The sequence below is a fragment of the Populus trichocarpa genome, chromosome 10, assembly GCF_000002775.5.
Source record: "Populus trichocarpa isolate Nisqually-1 chromosome 10, P.trichocarpa_v4.1, whole genome shotgun sequence".
In the NCBI taxonomy this organism is placed as follows: Eukaryota; Viridiplantae; Streptophyta; class Magnoliopsida; order Malpighiales; family Salicaceae; genus Populus; species Populus trichocarpa.
In genome coordinates this window covers 20,847,094-20,874,568 of record NC_037294.2, presented here as the reverse complement: position 1 = coordinate 20,874,568, position 27,475 = coordinate 20,847,094, and the positions used below count along the sequence as shown (strand labels likewise).

The following is a 27,475-nucleotide window of genomic DNA, read 5'->3' as shown; positions in this document are numbered from 1 at the left end:
AAATTACTAAAAATATCGTGAAAAACAAAAATAAATAAATTTATATAGTTATATATTGAAGCTTGTCCATAGCAACTATACATTTAAAACAATAATCACATTATATATTTTTCAAGACTAAAAAGATATCAATTTCAAAATAAAACATTTAATATTAGAGTCATATTTTATAAAAACCTTTTAATTTAATTGAGTTACATGATATATAATTTTAATATACAAAGAAATTATTAATTTACATGTCTAGTGGAAACTATGTGTTTGTCTTGTTTAAATATATTATATTATAAATTTAATGAATTATTAATTTACCACGTCGATACCAAATCTAAATCTACCAAAAAAAACTAATTAAACTTAATAATTATTTGAATATTTATATATCAAAGTAAAGATGTGGACTTTGTTTTTTAAAAAGAAAAAATAAACTTAATTTTGAACCATAAAATTAAAAAAAAAAATCATGTTTTTCTAATACTTTGAAAAGGGCATATATGATCATCACGGGAAATATGCGTTTCTCCCCCTTTGAAACTTCAAAGCTCAACGCTGGCTTATTCATGTTCAATGTCAAGAATTATTTACTTAATTTCTAATTTAAGGAAATTAAAAGGCTATTGAAATATAAAATATTAAAATTGGTTGATAATGTACAATAATTGATGATTAATTTGGTGGTTGAGATGACAGTAATGACAATTAATCATAATACTTTATGATTTTATTCCTTAATTTATTATGCAACAAGAAATAGTCAACAGCTTGCTTGTCCATGCTGCGTGTCTCTCAATTTCCGAGGCCTAAACTTCTTATGAAGTCAACCTGTCACTTGCTCTTTGCTGTTATTACAACAATATAATATTTACAATATTAAGGTATTTTAAGGATAACTTCTAACCATTGAACTCTTGTGTGTTTTCAAGGGATAATATTACACAGCACGAATCAAAATTAATTAATTTTACATGAATGGATGTAATGACAAGAACTGTAATATTATACAGTTTTTAATTATTTATTTTTTCTATCCATTCTTTTAAAATTTATTAAAATCATGTTTGAATCAAGTAATTTGGATGACCTCATAATTTATTTATGGCCTGATCTTCGCCAACTAACTCTAAAAAACAAATTTAAAAGGTTTTTTATTTATAAAAGACCATGTTTATATATGTATTTATTTTATTTTTTCAAAAACCACACTATTTTAAAATTAACAACGTTTGACTCTGGATGATTTAATAATCTAGTTTAGAATCTGGATTATACATGGTCAAATCAATTCTTAAAAAAAATTAAAAGGTTTTTTTTTTTTGTAAAAAATCATGTGTTTGTAGTTATTTTTTTTTTTTCCAAAACTAATCTAGTTCAATTCTCGATGATTCAATAATTCATATTAGAATTCAGACCAGTCTAACAATTATGGCTCGGAGTAAAATATGGAAACATGAGGAATGAAAGATGGCTAAGATTCGTTTTTTTTTTTTTTGTGTTTTAAAAATATTTATAAAAAAAAATTAAAATTTTTTTTTTTACTTTAATTTAATTTTTTATATATATTTTAAAATTATTTTGATGTGATGATATTAAAAAAAAAATTAAAAAAATTTAAAAATTTATTACTTCAATATATTTTCAAACCAAAAAAAAAACAATTGGAAAAGCTATAACTATAATCCGTTAATATTTTTTCAACAAGGCCACTCGAGGCTGATGAAAAAATGTGGATAGATATTAAACAGCACAGCTGGTCAAATCAACAACGCATTTGATGCTCCCCTCTTCACTAATTACCACTGTCCTAAAATCCCGAGGGTTTTCTCGCAAACTTTTCATCAAGAAAACCAAAAAGAAAAAAGAAATATTGAAGATCTAAGCCAACAAGTAACCATATCAATCGCATTACAAGAACCTGCTGTAGCAGCTGGTAATCATTCCAGGCCCGTTGCACCAACGAATCAGAAGAATTTGGTTAACATAAATTCACATCGTCTTTTTATAATATTTTTTCAACAATTAGCAATGAGATTAATAATGGTGTGCTAAAGAAGCTGGTTACACAAAAAGATTTCCTTGCATATATAGCCCAGATGAAGGCTCGCGAAATGTTCTATCACCAACATGAAAGGAAAAGAAATGATGATGATAATCCAAATACTCTAGTGAGCTGCATCGAACTAGATTTTGCAACCTTACAAGACATAAACAACAATTAAACCTGAAAAAAAAAACAGGTTTGAATGTACAGCACTAGCAGACTTATCTACCTGTTCTGATTCTTGCGAAATGCTTTCGGGTAGTCCACAGTAACAGAGTCTCAATGAGCTGTGCAAAATTCCAGGCAGGCTGCCTCACATTTAGGCCGTAATGAACTTGGTGCAGTTTCAATGCATTGTGGAAGACAGCTATTGACACATGTTGTCAATGGGTCATCGACTGCACATACCATGACAAGAAATGTCAAGATGAGGAAGGCGGCGACGATTTTCTTGATGGCCATTTTCTTTTGAGACTCAGCAAATTTTGAATGGACTATTAGGTTAATAAATAGGTGATGTTATTGCCTATAGTAGGGCAAAGAGCTGCGGTTATCTGGGACAGGTTGCTATTAGTGGTTTGGAGTAAAACAAGGGAAAGCCTGAGGCATGCATGACCCTTGAAGCCTGAAGGCTACAATTTTCTGAAGAATTTAAGGTCCCTTGACCATTTGGAGAGCTGAAAATGTGGGATAACAGTGACATTCTCAGATATTTTTACTTTTTTTGGTGTCATTTCTTATCATTTGGACAAGGCCACAAGTAATTTTGGAATATCACGTACCCACCCTTCTTGAGAAAACTGCAGTTAACCTGATAATAGCAGCTAAATGATCTAAAGGCAGGATTTTTTTCACTTTACCATGTAACATTCTTATTTCCTCACGAACTCCTCATTTAATTCAAAGAGAAATATCAGATGTTTCTTGGTGTTTCTAAGAAGAACTGAAGTTGTATACCTTCTGTTCTATGGTACTAATACTGAGAAAGCAATGACTTTGCAACCCTAGTTACATTCTCTTCAGTGAAACCGAACTTCTTAAATGTGTCCAAATATGCTCCACTAGCCCCAAACTCTTCCACGCCCATAACTATACCTTCTCTACCTACATACTCACTCCAACCCATTGAGGATCCAGCCTCGACGCTAATGCGCTTCGAAACACTCGATGGCAATACATGCTCCTTGTACTCTTTTGGCTGCCTGTTGAAAAGTTGCCAGCAAACAAGAGAAACAACCCTCACTTTCCTCCCTTCTTTCCTTAGCATCTTAGCACTCTCTTCACAAAGACATAGTTCAGAACCGGTACTGATTAATATGATATCTGGCAAGCTTTTACCAGAATTGTCACTTATAATGTATCCTCCTTTTTCAACTTCGTTTGCTGATGTTCCTTCTAAGTTTGCTGCCACCTTTTGCCTTGATAATGCAATGACACTAGGTGCATCTCTATTTGTCATAGCCTCTCTGTACGCACCAGCAGTTTCATTTCCATCTGCTGGTCTGAAAACTAGAAGCCGTGGTACCGCTCTAAGTCCAGCAAGCTGTTCGATTGGCTGGTGAGTTGGGCCGTCTTCCCCGAGACCAATAGAGTCATGAGTCATGATATATATTACTCCTGCATGGCTCAAGGCAGAAAGGCGGATTGAGTTTTTCATGTAGTCTGAGAATATAAGGAAAGTAGCTGCAAAAGGGATTAGACCACTTTTATGCAATGCAATTCCATTTGAAATTCCTGCCATTGCATGCTCTCGTACTCCATAGCGAATGTTGCGACCATAGAAGGAGCTATGCTGAAAGTCTTGGGACCCCTGGAGATAGACTTTGTTAGAAGAAGCAAGATCAGCACTCCCACCAATCAGTCCTGGAAGCACCTTGACAAGTTGATTCAAGCACTTTTCGGAGTACCCGCGAGTAGCATCCACTGGGTCTGTTACAGACCACTCCTGTTGGGATAAGAACAATATCTTGTTAGTGAAATTGGTTTAGATCACGCTACGTTGTCATTTCTGAACTTAATAAACTCCTTTATAGGTACAAAAGAACTGGAAACAAAGTAAACTAAACCTTCTAATGTTTCCAAGTATGTATATAGAGTATCTTGTAATCTGAAAATTACCGGTGAGCAGCTTTCCCAGTTAGGAGGCAGACCACCACTAAGAAGAACTTCAAATTCTGCAGCCTCCTCAGGATAATTGGTTTTGAAATAGTCGAATTTAGAGAACCACTCTTTCTCCAATTTTTCTCCGTGATCTGTCTGAACTTGCATTTCCCTGCAGTATATTACATCACAATTATTCTTCTGACGAATTCTTAGGTGTGGCTGTAGAAATGAAGTTGCTAAACCAGAAATGATTCAGTAAACCAGACCTATAGACCATAGGAATGACATGGAATGGCTCCCGACTATCCCATTTAACTTTCTGCCTCATTTGCTTCACATCATCTTCTTCAAAGGTTCCATGGTGAGCTTTCGATGTCCCTTCCTTTCTAGACAATCTCCCTATCAACGTTTTCACCTGTGTATTTAGAAGATTACAATTTCAATTAGACATATAACTGGAAGTATTTGTTAAATTGTATACAGGGTAGCTATGGCCTAGTCAATTTGCAGTTTTTTCATGTCACAATTGCTTCCCATGACATGAACTACTAGAGGGAATCTCAGAAAAATAACAAAAACTGAAATTGGTTTTTCAGTGAGCAACTTTTGATGAAGTCACGAACTCTTATGAAAGTTGGTTTTTCAGTGTCACCAAAAGCGGAGAGAAGAGCATCGTTGAATGAATCCATATCATCATGTGTGTTATCCACTGTGATTGTATTCCAACCAAGAGCCTTGAATCGAGCGGATATATCTTCAGAAAATGCCAGGCTAATCGGTCCATCAATGGTATTATGATTGTCATCGTAAATCATTGTGAGCTTGTGGAGCTTCCAATGTGCAGCCAAAGATGCAGCTTCATGCGTTATTCCCTCCATGGCACACCCATCCCCCATGATGCAATATCTACATCAAGAATCAGTATCACAACTATGGCAACCTGCACATCTTGATGTTATTTTTGCAAATGAGCTAGCTAGAATATATACTAACGTCCGATGGTCAACAATATCGCAATCAGGCTTATTGAATCTAGCAGCCAAGTGAGCTTCCGCTAGGGCAAGACCAACCGCGTTAGCGACTCCTTGACCAAGAGGGCCTATTGGAAAATCATATATAAAGTAAATCAATATAAATTTCCATGAGTAATTAAGCATATTCACATTGCTCCCATATAGCTTATACATCATATCAATACACGCTGCAGATTATTTTTTTTAAAAAAAAAAAATTCATACCTGTTGTGACTTCGATCCCATCTGTTACTGTATTCTCCGGGTGACCTGGGGTGCGACTCCCAAGTTTACACAAGCGCTTCAGGTCTTCTAGCTGAATGAAGCATGAAATTGAAATTTGTAAATTTAAAAGCCTCAAATGTGCATAGATATATCTATGCTGGAGATGGGAACTACCGGGAGTAAAGCAAACTAAAGTTCAAAAGATGCATGAATAGCCTAGAACAATCAAAATTAGGACTTCTGGTCTTTTACTCAAGACCTCAACTGGCTACTCTGTCTTTGCAGCAGGCTGCTAGACTTTAAAACAATAACCTCTTGTTGATCACACATTAATTATTCCTGTAATGATATATTAAGTATATCTGATATAACTGTTAATTTCTTAATCAAGAACTAGATTTTCCCTGTTCAGGCAGGAGAAGCTAATCTCAAAACCATTGAATATTTAATAGAGACAATATTTTCTGCAATGTAAATAGACACTTCAATTAGAAGCTTAAACTGACATAAAAAGTTGTTAAGACTGAAAAAAGCCAATACCTGAACAGATTCGAACCCAGCAAGATGAAGGCAAACATACTGAAGTAAACATCCATGACCAGCACTCAAAACAAACCTATCCCTGTTAAACCACTTGGGGTCTCTTGGATTATACCTCATAACATGTCTGTATAAATAATATCCAATATCAGCCATCCCTAGTGCCATTCCAGGGTGACCTGCTTGTGCACTTTGAACAGCATCTACTACTAGCATTCTTACATTGTCTACACATCTCTTGTCAACCAATTTTTGAAAGGACTCATCATCAATATCATCAATGTTGCAATCGATGCTATCATTGTTTGTTTGTAAGTTCTGGCTTTTGGGTTGTTGAAATGCTTGTTTGAGTTCTTGCTGCCACGACAGTTTGTGGGTTTTGGATAGAGTGGCTGGTTTGGTTACGCGAGATTGTTTACTTTTGAGAGAACGGTAAAGAGTGAATGAAGTTGGTGAAATTTTGTTGTTTTTGTTGTCGGGAGAGGGTTTGGCGGAAAGGAGAGAAATGCAAGGTTTGGAGAGAAGGGAAGAGAGAGCCATGGCGAAAGACAGAGATGGTGGTGCCTGCTGGTTGTGGTGCAAAGTGAGGCTATTTTGGCTGGGGAAGCTGGGCTGAGAGAGTTGAAAGGAGTCAGGACCCAGGTGTCAGACTGAAGTGAGAAGTCCTAGACTCCTAGTGATGTAGATTGTGTAAAAACTTGACATTTGGATGTGGAATGAGTGAGGAGTGAAAGAAGTGAGATCATGGAGTTTCATCAGGTACAAGTGGCAAGCATGCAGAGACAAACGTTCTTGTTAGTTTTCTCCACACAAAATTGCCATTTCTTTGACCATCTGATTAAGTTTTACCATAGTGTAAAGAGAAATGCTACATGCCAGCATTTTACACAGTTTATTGGATTGCTGGGTCAACATTGGTTAAATCTTGGATGGACCAGACAAAGTTGGAGAGAAGAATTCTTGATCCATACCTGCATGCCACCCTTGCATCAAGTACAGTGCTAATTGATTGAAAACTCCTGCATCATGTACTTAGAATATAAATTATCCAGGGAACCAAATTTTCAATATCCATAGCAGTCAGCAAAGAGGGCACCAAGTAGGAGAATGGAAGGGTACAAATTGTACTACAAGCTATCATCAAATAGGAAACCAAGGAGCCATTTCCATGGCACCCAAGATTGAGAGCAGCAGGGGACCCAGTCCCATTACATAACAACACAGAAACATGAACCATATGCTTTGAAGGTGTAGTGTGTTGCTAAAAATATCAGTAAAATTTAATTCTCTTCACTTTAGATCTTTTAGAGAAACTCTAAGAATATCAATATGTCCCTAATGTTCAAAAGATAATACAAAATAATTGAGCAATGAACTAGAAAATAGTGTCCTAAACTACCAGATCTTTTGGCATCATGTGAGAAAAACTTCCAACCTCCGACCATGCCATATCTCTCCCTCTCCCCTTACAAATTGGGTAGGGAGAGGATGGAATCATTGAGATCATTCTAACCCATGTTTTCAAATTCTGTTGGCTATCTGTTTAATTTGTTTTGTTGTGTGGTCCCGCACCATGTGATGGGGGGACCACCACATTAATTAAGGAGGCAGCTGGCTGCCTCTTTGGTTTAAATTAAATGAAACGGTTACTGTAGATGGTAGTAGCAAATTTGAACAAAAGAGAGAAGAGAAAACCGAGAGAAAGAAAGGAAGAAGAGGCAGCAGAGCAGTCTGTCTTCTTTCTTCGATTTCCAGTTCGTTCACCGTTGGATCGGGCTGAGATTTGGACAGCAGCTTCTAGACACGTTCCTCTTCATTCTGAACGGTTGGATTGAAGATTGGTGGTGTGGAAGCTGGTCGTTTTGACAGAAAACGGGGCTGTCAGTATTGTGAGTTTTTCTCAAATAATTCTCCTTTAATCTTGTTGTAATCCGAGAATAAGTTATTCTTGATGATATATATGTTGTAGCCCTTAGTTGAATCTGAGGAAGAACAATTGTGAACCTATTATTTGTGATAGTGGAAGTTTTTAGGTGGACTCCGGTCCCGTGGTTTTTCCCGCATCGGGTTTTCCACGTAAAAATCTTGGTGTTGATTTGTGTGATTGTTGCATTATATTTGTTCATTGTTTGATTCTGTTTTTTACTGCACAAAGAGGGAAAAAGGATTGGGACTTGTGAATTGTGAATTGTATTCCGCTGAATTGATCCGGTTAGTTGTCCCTAGTTTTCCCAACAAAGTGGTATCAGAGCATTTAGTTGTGTAGATTGAATTCTTGTGCAGTTAAAATGGAAAAGGAAGATTCGGGCATGATAAAGCTCACTTCCTCAAATTATTTTCTATGGAAAACAATGATGGAGGATCATTTATATTGCAATGATTTGGCTTTGCCGATTGAATGTAAAGGAATAAAGCCTGATGATATGGATGATGCAAAATGGAATGGACTAAATAGAAAGGCTACCGCTAATGTTAGAAAATGGGTATCTTCTAAGTCCATTAATCACATTTCTCAAGAACATGACTGCTATACAGTTTGGAAGATGCTGGAAGAAACATTTGCCAAGGAGAATGCACAAAACAAGGTTTTTGTAATTAGAGACCTTGTAAATTTGAAGTATAGAGATGGTGAAGATGCTTCAGTGCATATAAATGTTTTCCAAGGGTTCTTGAATCAGCTGTCATTGATGAACCTTGAGTTAGCCGATGAAATGCAAGCATTAATCCTATTGAGTTCATTGCCGGATAGTTGGGAGACTTTGGTAGTGTCACTTAGCAATTATACTCCGAATGGAAAGCTCACTTTGAAAACAGTGAAGGATTGTATCCTCAATGAAGAGAAGAGGAGGAAAGGGACAAGCACTTCCGAGTCTCATGCACTTGTTACAGAAAGTCGAGGGAGAAGTCAAAGCAGGTTCTCTCACGGCAAGCAAGATGGAGAATCCAGCAATAGAAAAGGCAAATGGAAGCCAAGAGGAAGATCTCAGTCAATGAAGGGTTTTAAGTGCTATTATTGTGACAAGCCTGGGCATATGCAAAAGGATTGCAGAAAGTATAAAAGAGATAAAAAGGGTAGAGATGAAGACAAGAATGAAGAGAATGGTACAGCTGCAGTTGTATCTGATGGTGATGTTGCCATTGTGTGTGATGATGGCTGTGTTAATCTTGCATGTCAAGATACCACCTGGGTTGCAGATTCAGCAGCTTCTTACCATGTTACACCCCGACGTGATTTTTACACATCCTACACAGCTGGTGACTTTGGTCAAGTTAGGATGGGAAATCAAGGGATGGCTAGTGTTGTGGGCATTGGAGATATTTGGTTGGAAACCAATACTGGGTGCAAGTTGCTACTCAAAGATGTTAGGCATGTGCCTGATATGCGCCTACATTTGATCTCTACAGGTACTCTTGATGAAGAAGGCTATCACAGTTACTTTGGAGATGGTAAATGGAAGCTCTCCAGAAATTCCCTAATTGTTGCTAAAGGGAAGAAGATGGGTATCTACATGTCACAAGCCAAGGTGATCAAAGGGGAGGTGAATGCAATTGAAGATTGCTCTACTGATCTATGGCATAAGCGGCTTGGACATTTGAGTGAGAAAGGCCTTGGCATCCTTGCCAAGAAGAACTACCTTCCATTGAAAGGTATGAACTTGAACACATGTACTCATTGTTTAGTTGGTAAACAACATAGAGTTGCATTTCAAAGATCACCTTCACATAGAAGGTCACATGTTCTTGATTTAGTTCATACTGATGTTTGCTCTATGATTGATAAGTCTCTTGGAGGTGCATTGTACTTTGTTAGTTTTATTGATGATCACTCCAGGAAGATTTGGGCCATTTGTTTGAAATCCAAAGATCAGGTGCTTGATGTCTTTAAGGATTTCCATGCCAGAGTTGAAAGAGAAACTGGTAGAAAGCTGAAATGTGTTCGAGCAGACAATGGTGGTGAATACAGAGGTCCTTTTGAGAAGTACTGCAGGGAACAGGGTATCAAGTTGGAGAAGACAGTTCCTAAGACTCCACAACAGAATGGAGTGGCTGAGAGAATGAACAGAACCATTGTTGAAAGAATTAGATGTATACTCTCTCATGCAAAGCTGCCTAAGTCCTTTTGGGGTGAGGCAATGAAGACTGCAGTTGCCATGATCAACCTTTCTCCATCAGTTCCTCTTGAGTTTGATGTTCCAGATAGAGTTTGGAAAGGAAAGGATGTTTCCTATGCACACTTGAGAGTGTTTGGATGCAGAGCATTTGTACATGTTCCAAGGGATGAAAGGTCCAAGCTTGACAGCAAGACAAAGCAGTGTATTTTCTTGGGATCTGAAGATGATGAGTTTGGCTATAGGTTATGGGATCCAAAGGAGAAGAAAATTGTGAGAAGCAGAGATGTTATCTTCTTTGAAGATCAAACCATTGAAGACTTTGAACTGAAGGAGAAAACAGAGTCTACTACATTTATTCCATCTAATTCAAATCCAAGACCTACTCCACAGTTACCTTCGATGCCTGCTAATCATGGGGGAGACTTGCAAAATGATGAAAATGATGGTTTTCTTAATGAGCCATTAGTTGGTGATCCTGAATCAGCTAATGATGATATTGATGTTATTCCTGAACAGGTTATGCAGGAAGCTCCAGATGAGCCACAATTGAGGAGGTCAACCAGACTTCGCCAACCTTCCACTAAATACTCTCCTCATGAGTATGTGCTGGTTACTGACGGGGGAGAGCCAGAATGCTTTGATGAAGCCATGTCACATGAGAAGAAAAGTGAGTGGTTGCAAGCAATGCAAGAAGAGATGAAATCCTTGCATGAAAACCATACTTTTGAGTTAGTGAAGCTTCCTAAAGGTAAGAGAGCACTCAAGAACAAATGGGTGTTCAGGTTGAAAATTGATGAACATTGCTCACAACCAAGGTACAAGGCAAGATTGGTTGTGAAAGGTTTCGGTCAGAAGAAGGGTATTGATTTTGAAGAAATCTTTTCACCAGTGGTCAAGATGTCTTCAATCCGAGTTGTGCTTGGCTTAGCTGCTAGTTTGAATCTTGAAGTTGAGCAACTTGATGTGAAAACTGCCTTTCTGCATGGTGATTTAGATGAAGAAATCTACATGGAGCAGCCTGAAGGGTTTGAAGCAAAAGGTAAAGAGCAGTTAGTTTGCAAGTTGAAAAAGAGTCTATATGGGTTAAAGCAAGCTCCAAGACAATGGTATAAGAAGTTTGATTCTTTCATGGTGGATCATGGTTATGACAGGACCACTTCTGATCATTGTGTATTTATGAAAAGGTTTCCAGATGGAAATTTTATTATTCTCTTGTTGTATGTGGATGATATGTTGATTGTTGGCCATGATGCTAAGAAGATTCAGATGTTGAAGGAAGAGTTAAGCAAGTCTTTTGCAATGAAAGACTTAGGACCGGCAAAACAGATTCTTGGCATGAAGATCACACGTGACAGGAAGAAGGAGAAACTTTGGCTATCTCAGGAGAGATATGTTCAAAAGGTACTTGAGAGATTCAACATGAGCAACTCCAAACCGGTTTGTTCTCCACTTGCAAGCCACTTTAAACTAAGTTCTAAGCAGTGTCCTTCAAGTGATGAAGAAAGAGATGAGATGAAAAAGGTTCCTTATGCATCCGCAGTTGGTAGCTTGATGTATGCCATGGTTTGCACAAGGCCGGATATAGCTCATGCAGTTGGTGTGGTTAGTCGGTTCCTCTCCAATCCTGGTAAAGAACACTGGTCAGCAGTGAAATGGATACTCAGGTATCTCAAAGGTACTTCTAGTTTCAGCTTATGTTTTGGTAATGATAAACCTGTGTTGGATGGATACACAGATGCAGATATGGCTGGTGATGTTGATTCTAGAAAGTCCACATCAGGATACTTGATGAAGTTTGCAGGGGGAGCAGTCTCATGGCAATCAAGGTTGCAAAAATGTGTTGCATTATCCACTACAGAGGCTGAATATATTGCTCTTACTGAAGGGGGCAAAGAGTTGTTATGGATGAAGAAGTTCTTACATGAACTTGGCCTAGTTCAAGAGAACTTTGTGTTGCACTGTGACAGTCAAAATGCAATCCATCTCAGTAAGCATCCTACTTTTCACTCTCGATCAAAGCATATTGAGGTTAGATATCAATGGATTCGAGATGCTATGGAGATGAAGTCATTTGTTGTTGAGAAGATCCATACCGATAACAACGTGTCAGACATGATGACCAAACCTCTACCGAGAGAGAAGTTTGAGTTTTGCAGAAGGGAGGCAGGCTTGTCAGAGCCTCCTAAATTGAAGCTTACATGTTGATCGCCAGTATGGCGAATTCCTCACATGGTGCGTGAGGGGGAGATTTGTTGTGTGGTCCCGCACCATGTGATGGGGGGACCACCACATTAATTAAGGAGGCAGCTGGCTGCCTCTTTGGTTTAAATTAAATGAAACGGTTACTGTAGATGGTAGTAGCAAATTTGAACAAAAGAGAGAAGAGAAAACCGAGAGAAAGAAAGGAAGAAGAGGCAGCAGAGCAGTCTGTCTTCTTTCTTCGATTTCCAGTTCGTTCACCGTTGGATCGGGCTGAGATTTGGACAGCAGCTTCTAGACACGTTCCTCTTCATTCTGAACGGTTGGATTGAAGATTGGTGGTGTGGAAGCTGGTCGTTTTGACAGAAAACGGGGCTGTCAGTATTGTGAGTTTTTCTCAAATAATTCTCCTTTAATCTTGTTGTAATCCGAGAATAAGTTATTCTTGATGATATATATGTTGTAGCCCTTAGTTGAATCTGAGGAAGAACAATTGTGAACCCATTATTTGTGATAGTGGAAGTTTTTAGGTGGACTCCGGTCCCGTGGTTTTTCCCGCATCGGGTTTTCCACGTAAAAATCTTGGTGTTGATTTGTGTGATTGTTGCATTATATTTGTTCATTGTTTGATTCTGTTTTTTACTGCACAAAGAGGGAAAAAGGATTGGGACTTGTGAATTGTGAATTGTATTCCGCTGAATTGATCCGGTTAGTTGTCCCTAGTTTTCCCAACATGTTTGAATGGTGTGTCCTTACAGAACATCTCTTCATACAGCAGTACCTAACAAAACTATGTCCTTTAAGCCAAATCCGTGTGCTAACTTGAGGTTCTCTCCTCTGGAAAATCAGCATGTGAAATCAATATCTAATATTTGGTGTCTTGGGAAGATAACAGACCGCACATGAGTTTCTTATGAAAACTAAAAACTATGCCAACTTGTTTCGAAGAACACTTGATTGAAGAAAAATGTGTGTTGATAGCTAATCATCAGCATTCAGAGGAATAAGAACTCCCAGCCTAAGGTGATTGGCAGAAAAAAAATATTTTAAAGGTTTACCAAATCCTGCAAAGGATCAAGAACTACCATTAGCAGATACTTAAAAGGAAACTTGAACTCCATTTGAAAGAGAGTGCTACAGTATTTGCTGCACTTTTTTAAGTTTTTTAGACCCGAGTCCTTAAATTTAGCGCATGATTTTTGTCCCTGTGAGCTTAGCTCCATTATGATATATTTTTATACACTTTCATGATTAGTGCACAGTCATGGCACTGATATTATTCTCAAGTAGATACTTCATCAGGATTTGGAGCACACTTGTCTCTCTGACCTAGAAGAGTGAAGTGATTTTTAAAAATATCCAAGAGAACCATCAACCATGACAGACACAAATTGCAATATTTTTTACATATTTCATGTCAGAACTTTCCCAACCAGATCTATCCCATTTTTCTTATTATTATCTCTAAGAACATGATCAAGCTAGCTATTTGCTCCTTTTCTAATAAGCTAGAGAACGTCTGTAATACAAAAGGTGCGTAAGAAAAAGATGGGCAAAATATGCCACTTTGTCAATTTCAACACTGTTAGACAAGTATAAAAACCACACATCCAGTTCCATATTTTCGCATTCCCTCTCCCTCTTTATATCCCTCTCTCTTTCTCATAGGATCATGGTACCAAAGATGGTAAAGAAGGGCAGGTTTCTCAAACATTGTCTCTGCAAGTACCTCAGTATCGGTATGAACTGGTTTCTGAAACATGCAACTTGCAACCATTTTCAAAGTCGGAAAAGCTGGTCTCTTTTGCTTAAGGATGAGTACTTCATACCAAAAGATGTTCCAAAAGGTCATCTAGCAGTTTATGTAGGTGAAGACTGCAAAAGATATGTGATCAAGGTTACTGTACTGCAGCATCCTCTCTTCAAGGCATTGCTTGATCGCACCGAGGAGGTTTTTGGATTCACCACAGGGCCAAAACTTTGCATTCCATGCAATGAGAACATGTTCAATAGCATTCTACACTGTGTAAACTCTCAACAGGATCATAAGTTTTTGTTATGTTTCTGAGATGCACTGTTTTTTATCTAGTTTAGCAATTTTGGTTGAGAGAAGAAAGAGCAAGAGAAGGGCAGCTTAATTGTACATTATTGAGCAGAAACTGTAATTGCAAATGTGTAATTCTGTTGTTCGCTAATATGTAATTTTCATGGCTTCAGCGAAACATACAAGGCAAGCTTGATATCAGTAAATTCCTGCAAACAAATTTAGCTTAGCAAGTCTAACTGTTTTAGAGACAGAGCTAGCCCCACTAATTTTCTTTGCTAAGTACTTCAATCTTTGTAGAAATTTGTTGATCCTCTTATTTCAAGAGTAGAAATCATCAAGCATAAACAAATGCAAGGAATTAACCAGGTACTTAAACAAGATTGAATAGAAAAACAATACTAATCCACTGTCAATATCAATCTTCGACCACAATAATATGACTAACTAGAAATCTAAAACATAACAGAAAAAAATGAAGGCTAACAGCAGAATGAGAAACGATTTTGAAGTGGTTAAAGCAAATAATTGTCTGAAACCTAATTGACCAATACTATATTTTGTAAGAGACTTCCTTCTCTTTGATTTACTTCTTCCTCGTTTACCTTGCGGATGTTTCAATGCAAATCCACCCGTCAAATCACTCGGCTCAAAATCTGATTGAAATCGGAAACATCCACGATTTACGTTGTTCTCTAAAGACAGCCGATCAAAACTTCCATTCTTGAAGTTGAAGAACGTCACGCGATGATCATATTCTTTCATTAGCACAATATCAGCATTGTAGAAGGCAGCAGGCCTGGTGTCGGGTTCCTTCCTTCTTAAAGCTTCAATGTTTATCTTATACCTCTTGTTCCATTCTGTTTTCCCATAATTCTCCATGACCCACAATTCCATGGAACTCTCATCTTTACCAATGCAGGTTACGGCAAGTTTTCCCATATATTCGACGAGTTCAATGTCCTTGCCCTTGTTATCCTGAGAAACTGATAGAGGTAGCGAAAACATGCTATAGCTTTCTTTGCTTACATGAAATGCAAATATGTTGTTTTCTACCCATGTAAGCCAGTGAAGTGAGCCGGATACAGATACAGCAGGCTTCCGGGAAAGTGACTCGTGATTTTGCAACTTTACTTCATCCAGTTGCTTCCACGTCCAAGTCTTTGAATCAAACAACTCACATCTAACCCAATAATATTGAAAGAATTCTTTATCATGACACCGAGTTTTGGGCTGCGAGAACCTGGCTATCTTGTAATGCAAAGGGTTCGATCTTATCACAATCATGCCAGTAGCTATAGTATGGTATCGGGTCTTCGGATTCGGGATTCTTCGCCATTGTTTGGTGGTGGGCTTGCACACATAATATCGTGGATGATGAGTTCGACAAAGCAAAATACCTTGGTTTGTTGATCCCTGAATCTCCACTCTGTCAGGTAAGAAATTGAGGGACAGTTTAGGATAGGACCTCCAAGTAGTACTGTCAATGGACACAAAGGAGGAATAAAATCTGTTGCTCATCATGCTTTGCATGAAATAACCGGATATAGTGTTTGTTCTATGGCTATGAAGATTGGTGAAAATAGAGTCATAGGTGATACTGTTGCATTCCTTGGAAAGAAGTCTGCATCTTCCTACAGTTTCCATGGATGAACGAGTTAGAATCTCATAGATGATATCTGAGCTAAAATCATGAGACTCCATGGCAAAGAAGAAATTAAGCGCTTGGGGGCTCTTGTTTCCAAGGGAAAAAAAATTGGTTTTGAAGTTGTAGGGGAAAGAGCAAGCAGGGCTAAAATAGGAGAAAGCAAAGCTGACGTCAAAGAAAAACAGGATGTTTATGCGCTAATGTCAGTTTCCGAGTAGGATCAGGACAGTTCCTCCTAAAGTTAGAAAGAAACTTGGGGGGAAAGGAATTAATTTAGATCCCAAAACATTAATGGAAAAAAAAAAAAAACACGTAGGGGTCTCCGTCTCCATCAAGGAAGAAGAAAATAACACCCAATTAGAGTCGCAAGTACTTTAAAGAAGAGATGACAGAAAGGCTTGGCACCATCTTAATCATTCTGAATAAATTAAAGTTCACAATTAATTACATCGCAATCATAGATTATATTATCGTAGGGTTTGCATTACTTATTTAACCCAATATGGCCATGGATAACATAATTTGATGTGATCAATTTCATCTGAGATTTGGGCCGATTGGCTTCCTGCATGTATAAATCTTTAAAATACTTTGATAATACAAGACAGATCCCTACTTTAGCTGTGTAAAAGTTTGTTGGATAATACATGGATACAAAACAAATGCTGCTGCTGCTGCTGCTGCTGGTATTGTAAAAATTCACACCCCAACTTTACGGACAGTGAGATTGCTTCTAGTTTTGTCTTCTCTTCAAAGTTTTCTTGCGGGGCTCAGCGATCAACAGTTCGCTATTTAGCACTGGACTCAACAAAATTGAAATTCAAAAAATAATACACAGTGTTGGAGTTTTTGTTATTGTTATCATTAATAATGGTATAACAGTTTAAGAAATCTCAATTTGACTTATTGTTTAATTTATATTTTCAATTAAATTGTGATTTTTCTTTTTTAGAATAAGTTCAAAGAAATATATATATCTGACGTTCACCCTAGTTAACCTACAAAACTCATAACTTTATTATGAATTCTACTTGATTGAATTTATTTTTTTTATTAAATGATAAAATTTAATAAAAATAATAAAATCAAAAGATAAAAAAAAGTAAAAAAATCAAAATCAAATGGCCAATTAAAAAAATTCATGGGCAAGTCATTAAACTTGGTGTTTTTAAACCAAAAATTCATGCAATTGTTCTGGCACAATTTTTTTCTCCTTGGTTTTATTTGTTAAGGACAATTTTGGCTGGTTTCACACACTACTAGTTTCGGTTGGAGCTGGCTCATTCTTGGAAGATTCCGTTTGTTATTATAATAATAGTTTTTTTAAAAAATATTTTTCACTTTTGCAATATATTGAGATGACATTTTAAAAAATATATATATATTTTTAATATAGAAGAATTAATGTAAAAAAACTAAAAATATTAATTTAAAATAATAATAATAATAATAAAATATTTTTTAAAACATAAAAACAATCAGTTTTGAAACATTGTTATACATGAGGAGCGAGCTTTTATATATTTTTTAACATAAAAAAAATTCAAATTATAAATTGAAAATCATATGCAAGTATCTCATTAAATAAGCTAATAATTATTTATGTAAATAAACCAGAAAAAAAATCATTAACAATAACCAAAAGAAAAATTAATAAAATTAAGATATGAATATAAATCAAGATATTTAACCATACAAAATGAGATATTCATCTAATTGTGTTTATTGTACTTATTTATTAAAATCAATAAAAGATAAATCCACAATCTAAAAAACTTATGACTTAAAAAATAAACACAAATAAAACTGACTAAATAAACTCATGCTCAGAAAAATACCTCTATTTTCTAGCCTTACAATTTTTCACCAAGAAGGACAAAGATAAATTCACTATAATAATCCATGGTAAAACCGTGTCTCTTGCTACAATGAATTCACCACATGTTTTATAGTTTTGTTTAACTAGTTTGTTACCACTAGGACTAATTTTTTTTTAAAATGTAAGAAGATTATATATATATATATATATTGGAAATGTTTTAGTATTGTCATTTAAAAAAAATAAAATGGCCAATTAAAAAAAATCATGGCAAGTCATTAAACTTGGTGTTTTTAAACCAAAAATCCATGCAAGTGTTCTGGCACAATTTTTTTTCCCTTGGTTTTATTTGTTAAGGATAATTTTGGCTGGTTTCACACACTACTAGTTTAGTAGTTTTGGTTGGAGCTGCCTCATTCTTGGAAGATTCCGTTTATTATTATAATAATAGTTTTTTTTTTTTTGAAATATTTTTCACTTTTGCAATATATTGAGATGATATTTTAAAAAATATATATTTTTAATATCAGAAGAATCGATAAAAAAATAAAAAAAATATTAATTTAAAATAAAAAAATATTTTTTAAAATATATAAAAAAAAACAATTTCAAAACATTATTATACATAGAGAGCACGATCTTAAGTTTTTTTAATGATGGGCCTCCTTTCTTGAAGCCCATCCCATGCTCCTACAAAACAACAATGCGTGTGGGCACAGGGGAGGCTTGCATGCCTGTACCAGTATTTTTTTTTCCCCTTCTATACGGGGCTTTCTTTTTTTGACAACGCGTAAAATATTAGTGTCCTTATCATGCTATCTCGACTTTGAACCGCGTGCTAGCCACTCGAGATACAATTTGAATTCTTTAATCAGATAATTATAAAAATATATATTAATCTTCTTAGTTATTGGAATAAACAGTTAAACTGGTCCGGTTTTTGTTAATGGTAATCAGAGCTTAAACCGGAAGAAAAAGAGGATAACAGCGAGTAATTTTGTAATGTTCTTCCAGCTCCCGTCATTGCAAGTAATCATTGTCCAGCCGATTCCCGGGTATAGCCGATTCTCGGGTATAATTTAATTGGTTAGATTCTAGTTTGCTTTCTAAAGATCACCAGTTCGAGTCTTACAAACTTCAGAGCCACTAGAAGCATACATGGTCGTTAACTTCAAAACCCGTGAGATTAGTCGAGGTGCGCGCAAGCTGGCCCGGACACCCACATTAATTAAAAAAAAAAGTAATCAGTGTCCAGCAACTTTAAATGGTGTATCTCAACTGGTTAGATCATAAATTTACTTTTTATAGGTTATTTGTTCAAGTCTCACAAACTTTAAGGTTATTGTAGGCTTATATGATTTTTAATTTTAAAGCTTGTAAAATTAATACTAGTATGAAGAACTACATGAATTAAAAAACAAAAATCAGTGCCCAGCAGCAAATAGAGATATGCACTAGCAAAATTCGTTGAAATGGAAATTTTGCCATCTTCCTTTTATAGTTTTCAGGCCTCGTTGGAGATCTTGCCCGAAAAAAGCCCGGTTCATTAGATTTGGGCCGATTGGCTTCCTGCATGTATAAATCCTTAAAATGCTTTGATAATACAAGATTGAAGATTCCTACTTTTGCTGTGAAAGGATTTGTTGGATACAAAACAAATGTTACTACTGGCGCTAGTATTGTCCCCAACTTTACGGACAGTGAGGTCGCTTCTAGCTTCGTCTTCTCTTCCAAGTTTTCTTGCCTTCGCCTTCTCTTCAAAGTTTTCTTGCGGAGCCCAGTAGTCAACGATCTGCTATTTAGCGATTACTAACCGTGATTCTCCGCCGATCATAATTTTTTTAAAAATTATTGATTGTATAAATAGTTTCAATGTGTTTTTTAATATAAAAAAATTAAAATATAAATTGAAAGTATCTCATTAAATAAATTAATAACTATTTATATAAATAAACGAAAAAAAAATTGTTAACAATAATCAAAAGAGAAATTAATAAAATTAAAAAATAAATATAAATCAAGATATTCAACCACGCAAAATAAGACATTCATCTAACTGTATTTATTGAATTTGTTTATTGAGATCAATAAAATATAGATACACAACATAAAAAACTCATGACTTAAAATATAAAATGTTGAAAATTTTTTAGTATTGTCATTTAACTTGATATAATGGTTTAAATCTAAAAAATCTCGACTCTCGACTCTTTGTTTAGTTTAGATTTTAAATTAAATCGTACGAAAGTTGTTTTGACCGGATAAATTCTAAAAAATGAAAAACATAAACATATTAAAACTCTTAATCTAATATAAGTTATGGATTTTACTAGTTGAGATTTATTTATTTTATTTTATTATATAATAAAAAATACAAAAACATATTTGTAAATAACTTAATATTAAATAATAAAATTCAATAAAAACTTTATATTAAATAATGAAATTACAAAAATTACAAAAGATCAAGAAAAATAAGTGTAAAAAAAAACAAAGGGAAGGTCGTGGGCATGTAATTCAACTTGATATAACGGTTTTTTAACCAAAAATTCATGCAGTTTTTTCGCACAATTTATTTATTTATTTATTTTCCTTGGTTTTATTTGTAGAGGGTATTTTTTGCTGGTTTCACACGATAATAGTTTTGGTTGTAGCTGGATCATTATTGGAAGCGTTGCTAAATATAGGACCAGGCTCGAATCTCTTAAGGATGAGCCTCCTTTCTTGAAGCCCATCCCGTGCTTCAACAATACAGCGCGCGTGGGTTTAGGAGTGCTCATTTATAATATTTTTATTATTTAACTTGCCTTTACTAGATTTATTAAAATTAAATAATACAGAAATTGTAGATAATAGAAAATTAAAAAAATACTAATAAATGAATTCTATGAGATGAACGCGGGTTGAGATTTTTAAAATCCATTCAACCTTCTAATACAAGTAACATGTTTTTTTAATATAGATATTTTAGAGATTTTATCTAGTTTTAATAATTGCAACCTAATATTTTTTAAAATTAATCAAAAAATATAAAAATTAATATATCTAACTCACCGATATTTATAATATCCACAAAGATTTGTCCATGAACACTTATATATAATTACGAGATATATAATTACGAGGGAGTCCTACATGCCTTCTTTTTTCTTTTCGCATGGGGCCTTCTTTTAAAAAAAAACATGTCACAACGCATAGCTCAAACTTCTACCTCGATTTCAACCCGTGCACCAACCACTCGAGATACATTTTGAATTTGTTAACCTAACGATTAAATATATATTAAATTTCTTAATTGTTTATATAAATAGTTAAATCTATCTCACATTATTTAGTTGTTTTATTAATGTTAATATTAATTACTATTTAAATTGAAAGAAAAGGAGGACAACAGCAATTCTGTAATGTTCTTCCAGCTCCTAGCATTGCAAGCAATCAATCCCGAGCGGATAGAGACATTCCCTAGCAAAATTTGTTGAAAACGAGTTTTTATCATCTCCCTTTTCAGATTCAAGAGAAACTGTATAGTTTTCAGATCTTATTCAAGTTTTGATCAGGACAAACCTAGATCATTAGATCAACCTCGAGTCATTTTTTTTATTAAAACAACATAAAAAAACCACATCATCCACTAGATTAACTAGATTTCAGTATATTAATATTTTTTTATTAAAATTAAAATTGAACCCTAAATTTTCCAAGTCAACCCATGAGTCCAGATTTAATAACTATAATTATAAGAATTTTATTTTTTTAAAAAAAAAACTGATCTTCCGTTTTCTTTGGGATTGACCAGAAACAGACAATCCAAATCTACAAGGATCATCAAGTATATACCTGTTTCTCTATTAATCTTCCATTGTATGCTCTTGGGTGCCTCAGCACGTAAATCCACCTTTATTCTGTGTATACAGAGAATAAAGAATTATATTGTATAATGGCCGGCTTTGATTTTCTTTGATAATTTCCTATCGTATACGGTTCAGAATTATCAAGAGGATAGCAGGATGAAATACGATAACCAGTGACAAGCTAGGTTTATATAAATAGCACAAATGACCGAATCTTACTTCATAGACAACAGACTCATCGGAACCAAACCTGGTTCACCATTTTTCATTATGAAAGAGAAAAATTGCTTGGTGGATTAAGCCAAGGATAGCACGCCAGCTCTGTGGACTACTACCCCAAGCAATGCAACACTGGTGACTTGGAAAAAAAAAAAACTCTACCAAAATCCATGGGTTCAGGAGAACGCACAGAAAAATTATGTTTAGGAGAACGCACAGAAAAATCAACTCCGGTACAGTCCAGTACAGAGTAAGAGGCTCGGATGGGAGATATGAGCCTACTTGAAATCGGGCTTCTCTGGATATGTGCAGCCTGACCTTTGGATAATGACATTTGCTGCATAGCAACCAGCTCTCACACAGTCTTCAATGGGCTTCTCTTGCACCAGCTGTGACAAAAATCCACCAACGAACGCATCACCTGCCACGGAAGAAAAGCTATTAGGATTTGCTGGGAGAAGTCAAGATTGCGAAGATACTAACACCAGGTATGAATCCTGCAGGAATACTAAAACTAATAGCAGCTTAAAGCACTAAATTTCAGGATCTAACAGAAGTTATCTTTTTTGCATTTCTCATAACCAAAGTAGATGATCTAGCTTTCTAGCGAGCTGCTGTTTAGACGGAGGGAACTAGAGATGGATGGAATAATCCGACATACTCCAATCAATAAGATATTGAGCTCAGTTGTGCAGAAGAAAGTGCAGCAGAGACTAACTTTAAACACCTTGAAATTCAAATCAATGGATATATCTTAAGGATCTCTAGGTAGTTCCAAACATTGGACAGACTAAAAAGATGGAAGAGAAGAGCGTACCTGCTCCATTTGTATCAACCAGCTTCTCCTTGGGTAACAATATCACAGGGAATAATTTCACCTTCCCATCCTCAGCAACTACAACAGGATCTGCACCTTGAGTAATAACAGCAATCCTCTTGTGTGCCCCTGATGCCTTAGGCCATTGAGAAATCTTAAGAGCAATCTCCTCAACATTCTCAGTCTGATAAACAAGAAAAATCCAGTAAGGTAAATTGCATGGTGTAGCTGAATTTGGTCCTCTGATTGACTACAATGCATGAAGAAACAATTACCTCCCATCCATGAACCTTTGCAAAGGTTCTGGCTTCGGTCTCATTCCCAAAGACATAGTCCATATAACTGTAGACAAAAGGTGAATAAGTTTTGAACCATTGACAAACATCATGAACAAAACAGAGGATGGCAAACTTACGGTAGAGCTTTCTCCTGCACATCCTTGAAGAACTCACAGATAAATGGAGCAGAAAGGTTCATCATGAAGACCTGCACATGCATGCCTCAGATTACTGAACTGAGAAAGGCAAGAATTACAAAAGAGAAAGATCTGACTGGACAAGTTTTACCTTGTTGTTTGCAGCTGCGTGTTCAGCAACAAGCATAATGGATTCAGGAGACACAGTAAGGAAAAACCCAGCAATGTAGAAATATTTTGCCTTTTCAACTGTTTCAAAAAAAGAAGAAGAAAGGATTAAGTTGCAAAGGGGAGACCAGCATGACATATGGCCAACAACTAAACGAAGTGTTGAATGTGGAAGCAGAGAAAGATAAATGGTAGTACCAAGTTTCCAATTTTCTGGCCTCTTCAAGTGCTCAGATTTGTAACAATTTGCAGCAGACAAATTTGCAATGAGCGACCTGAACAAACACTTAACTTTTAACCCAGAAAACATTGACAAATGTATAGTTTCAATTACAAAGTTCACACCAACATGCAGTCTACTTTTGTTACAACATTTTATGTTGTAACAAGATTAGGGCTGATTTTTATTCTCCATAATAAAATATTTGGCCCAGGGGTGAATGACGGTCCACCTTGGCGTGCCATCAATACTTCAAGGATTCCTAATAGCCCCTCCCTTGGCACAGATGCTACTACCTCCAACAGGCATACAACACATATGCTCAGCATGTAGAATGAAACTGGAAAAAATGTTGATCTTGGACACAGTGCTAGAAAATATGGTACCCATGATAAATGGAAAGTCAATAAGCAGAAAATCACAACTAGTGCCTAACTAACAGCACAGGATCTCTATAAAAATTGGAGTGACGAATTATTTCTATTGCAAATAAATATTTAATAAAAAAACCCATCCAGGGATTTTAAAAAAGAATCCCCATCAATACACCAATTGCAAAGAATATTTAATAAAAAAACCCTAATTTTTCAGCGACAATTTGCAGTCAGATCACTCCATTTTTCACCTAATCTCAAAATCATCTCAAAAACACCTAAACACATTTTCAACCTCAAAATTCATTTTAATCAACCAAAATAACCCGATTATTTTTGTGCCTATAACCACCATAAAAAAACTCCTCGCTCCAAGGCAAACAGTAGGAAACCAATGTCGGAGGTTTTTGTGGCCAAAATGAGGCTGAACAAAAATTTCTCTCTCCTACCTCTCTCCTGCCATTTCTCTCTTCTCTCCCATCCAGGGACCAAAGTTGAAGACAAATGAAATTCAAGGACCAGTCGTACAAGCCTTGAAAACCAAGCACTAAAGTGAATATATATTTCCAAAAAATCACTTAAATTTGTTGACAAAACAACATTGTTTAGCACCTAAAACACCCTACATGATGTTACTTTATCTATGATGGACAATATAACACACTGTCCAGTCCACATTACTATCGTAAACCACCATGCTCTTTTAGTTTCTTTTGTTAATTGTTAATGTTATAATTTTTCAATAATACAATGCAGCATATCCATAAAAGATAATACCAGTTATAAACAGCACAATTCTGAAATTTTTGAAACAACAGCAAGATTCATGTCAGTTTGCAGCAATGTATTTAGCAAGGACAAAATAACCAACAGATGCACAGAATTTTAACTCAAACGACAAATACACGGCAATCAGGTAAAACTGACCTCTCACCACCAACAACACAAACAGCACATGTTCCAGTTGGAGCAGCCTCATCCTCATAATAATGTACCTGATTTCACATCCTCATTAAATCTCCTTGACAGTACAATCAACCTAAACGTTGGAAACAAAAGATGCAGGGTAATTTACATTAACACCAGCTTCAGTTGAGTTTTTCTTCATCTCCTCTCCAAACTTGTCCTTCCCAATGGAGCCCATATAGCTGGTTACGCCAGGAATTTGGAGCATCCACTGCAATAAACAAAAGTCAAGAGGAGTAAGAACAAATTAGTCACATACAATAGAAGCATAACTACAAAAATGTATGCAGTCATATCTATCACAACAAACCTGTGCAACTCTGATTGAATTTTGAGTAGCACCTAAACATAACAGAAAAAACGATACTCGTTAATTTACAGGCATCGATAAAATAATATTATTCATTAACTGAAAATATTAAAATTTAAACATGACATCATTAAATTCAGAAATCCTGATATTACCTCCAGCAATGTATTCTACATTGTCCTTGCTAGCCATTTCATCGTACCTTCAAATATCCATAAAAAAAAAAAGAAGCATCAATACAATGTTTCAAATGCCTGAAAAAGGTAACACATATAGGAAAATGCATAAATATAAAAAGAACTCACATAGGCAAGTGCTTGTCTTCGGCGAGGATAGCATTGTTCAGCTTGATGTCATATCTATCAAAATAGTCCAATTAACGAAAATCAACAACGGAAGAAAGGTATTTAAATTCCCAAACTAAATCACATAAGACTTAAATTTGAAACGAATAGAATATGATCTAAACTATAGAAAACAATGATTTACAAAAAAATAGAGCTCAATTCTCACATTTAAGAAATTCGTTCAACACGTCAAACATTAAGATTTTCTCAGTAACCAAACAATCACGATGAAATTTTCATAAAGAGAGAAAAACAGAGAGAATCAATCATGCAATGAAAGAATAAAATCAGATCTGTCATTGCAAACCAAAACACACGTTGAAAGCAGCTCAGATCTACCTCTTATTTCCAATCAGACAACAATAACTAATTAATAGCTAACAAGCACGGATCAAGCAGTATCGAATAATAAAGATTGAAGCATTAAAAGAACAACATCAAATAAAGCAAAGTTCAGGTTTGGTTTCTGCAACAATGATAGCAACAAAGATAGTAAAAGAGGTATTAAAAGAGACACAACTTACTTCTGCAAGAAATCATCGTCTACAACAGCAGAAATGTCGAGGAGTGGGTTTCCCATGCCTAACAAGATCCCCTCGCACGCCATTTTCGTGTTTCTTTTGTGATAGAGGTAGAGAGAGAGAAATCGAAAGAGAGAAATGGAGGAGCTTATGTGTGTAGAAGGAAGCGGGGTCGCAGGGAAAAACGGGGAAGCAGTGCTAGGTATTATAGTAGGCACCCGTTTGGAATTGAGATTAATTTAAAAACAAAAAATGATTTTTTTAATTTTTAAATTATAAAATAATGTGTAATATCAAAAACAAAATTAAAAAAATTATTTTAATATACTTTTAAATAAAAATAACTTTAAAAATCAACATTTACTTCACTTTTAAACATCATGTTTAAATGTGTTGTTGTTGAGTTAATAATGTATTTAGTCCTTTTTTTATTAATTTAAATTTATTTTGATCCTTATTCTAAAATAAGATAAAACATTGAATTTTATCTCACTTTCAAGTAAATATAATCTAGCATCATCGTTAATCATTGGGAGTATTTTATGATAATTCAAGGGAAATAGTTTTTTTAGTAAATGAAATGAAAGTATATATAAATTGATTATACATTCATCCATAGAAATTTCAAATGTTCGGTGATAAAACTCAAAATCAAGTCAATAAATCAGCCAAAATGAGAATTTTTCTTACCTTTTGAATCAACCTTTGAGAGTGGGAGAAGGACCTTTCTCGTATTAAATGCCGAATATAGAACAAAAGGATGGTATTGAGAGAAAAAAGTAATGAGTGGCTAGAAGATAGATTAATAACAAACAGAGGGACAAGATGAACCATATAACCTAATTGTTGGTGAGGTGTCGGTGGAGTGACCAACCTCCGCCACCGACGGGTTTTCGAAGCTATTGGTTGGGTTGCTTAATTAGTTTAATTAAGATATAATTGTTTTTGTTCGATCTCAATCTCACGTTTTATTTGTTTGGTAGTAAAGTAGTTTAAGAAAAATCTTTGTTTAAATATTTATTTACTAATTTTCATTTAATTATTTATCTACAGAAATAATAATAATAAAAAAAAACCTTTAACCTACAGTGGAAAAAAACATGAGATATTTTATATCATTTATCCAGAATTAAGTTTTGAAATTATTAGAACGTGTGACGTTGTTTTTGAAGAACCCATTTGATTTTATTTTTTAAAAATATTTTTTATTTTAAATTAATATTTTTATATCATTTTGATATTCTAATATCATAAATGAGTTTTAAAAAATAAAAATAAAATTATTTTAATATATTTTTAAATAAAAAATACTTTGAAAATAATCACTATCACACCCCAACATCCTAAACATAAAATTAAAATATAAATTTTTATTTGATAGTGTAAATAAAAGTTTGTTTTATAGAATCAATGGTTGGATTTAACATCTTATAGACACATTCAGCAGTGCTGGATCAGCAGATGTCTAATGGTGGTGGGCATTTCACAATTTATTTAATAATTATAATAAATGCTGTGATGATCTT

At 35.1% G+C, this 27,475-nt stretch overlaps 3 protein-coding genes across 4 annotated transcripts; all 3 read right to left on the bottom strand.

Annotated features, from left to right (window-relative positions):
- Window positions 1–1,958: 1,958 nt before the first annotated feature.
- On the bottom strand, window positions 1,959–6,794 carry LOC7463443 (transketolase, chloroplastic). 2 transcript variants are annotated; one of them, XR_008060271.1, is made up of 8 exons: window positions 5,920–6,794; window positions 5,380–5,470; window positions 5,135–5,240; window positions 4,765–5,047; window positions 4,408–4,556; window positions 4,157–4,310; window positions 2,268–3,983; window positions 1,959–2,191 (listed from the first exon to the last, which is right to left on the bottom strand). XR_008060271.1 is itself a non-coding variant. In XM_002315275.4 (7 exons), the coding sequence occupies exons 1-7, from the start codon at window positions 6,457–6,459 to the stop codon at window positions 3,012–3,014; spliced, it is 2,295 nt and encodes a 764-aa protein (XP_002315311.3). In that variant the 5' UTR covers window positions 6,460–6,794; the 3' UTR covers window positions 1,959–3,011. The 2 variants fall into 2 exon arrangements, 1 of the variants encoding a protein (XP_002315311.3); XM_002315275.4 differs by having other exon boundaries at window positions 1,959–3,983.
- Window positions 6,795–14,677: 7,883 nt separating this feature from the next.
- Window positions 14,678–16,134, bottom strand: LOC18102756 (F-box protein At5g49610). Its single transcript, XM_006378709.3, has one exon. It carries the CDS (start codon window positions 15,976–15,978, stop codon window positions 14,722–14,724), a length of 1,257 nt encoding a protein of 418 aa, XP_006378771.3. The 5' UTR covers window positions 15,979–16,134; the 3' UTR covers window positions 14,678–14,721.
- Window positions 16,135–21,754: 5,620 nt separating this feature from the next.
- LOC7468422 (adenosine kinase 2) lies at window positions 21,755–26,289 on the bottom strand. The gene is made up of 12 exons (XM_002315274.4): window positions 25,953–26,289; window positions 25,387–25,440; window positions 25,237–25,283; window positions 25,082–25,113; window positions 24,881–24,982; window positions 24,733–24,800; window positions 23,410–23,486; window positions 23,195–23,292; window positions 23,044–23,114; window positions 22,904–22,970; window positions 22,629–22,812; window positions 21,755–22,232 (listed from the first exon to the last, which is right to left on the bottom strand). Exons 1-12 carry the CDS (start codon window positions 26,033–26,035, stop codon window positions 22,090–22,092), a joined length of 1,026 nt encoding a protein of 341 aa, XP_002315310.1. The 5' UTR covers window positions 26,036–26,289; the 3' UTR covers window positions 21,755–22,089.
- Between the last annotated feature and the right edge of the window lie 1,186 nt (window positions 26,290–27,475).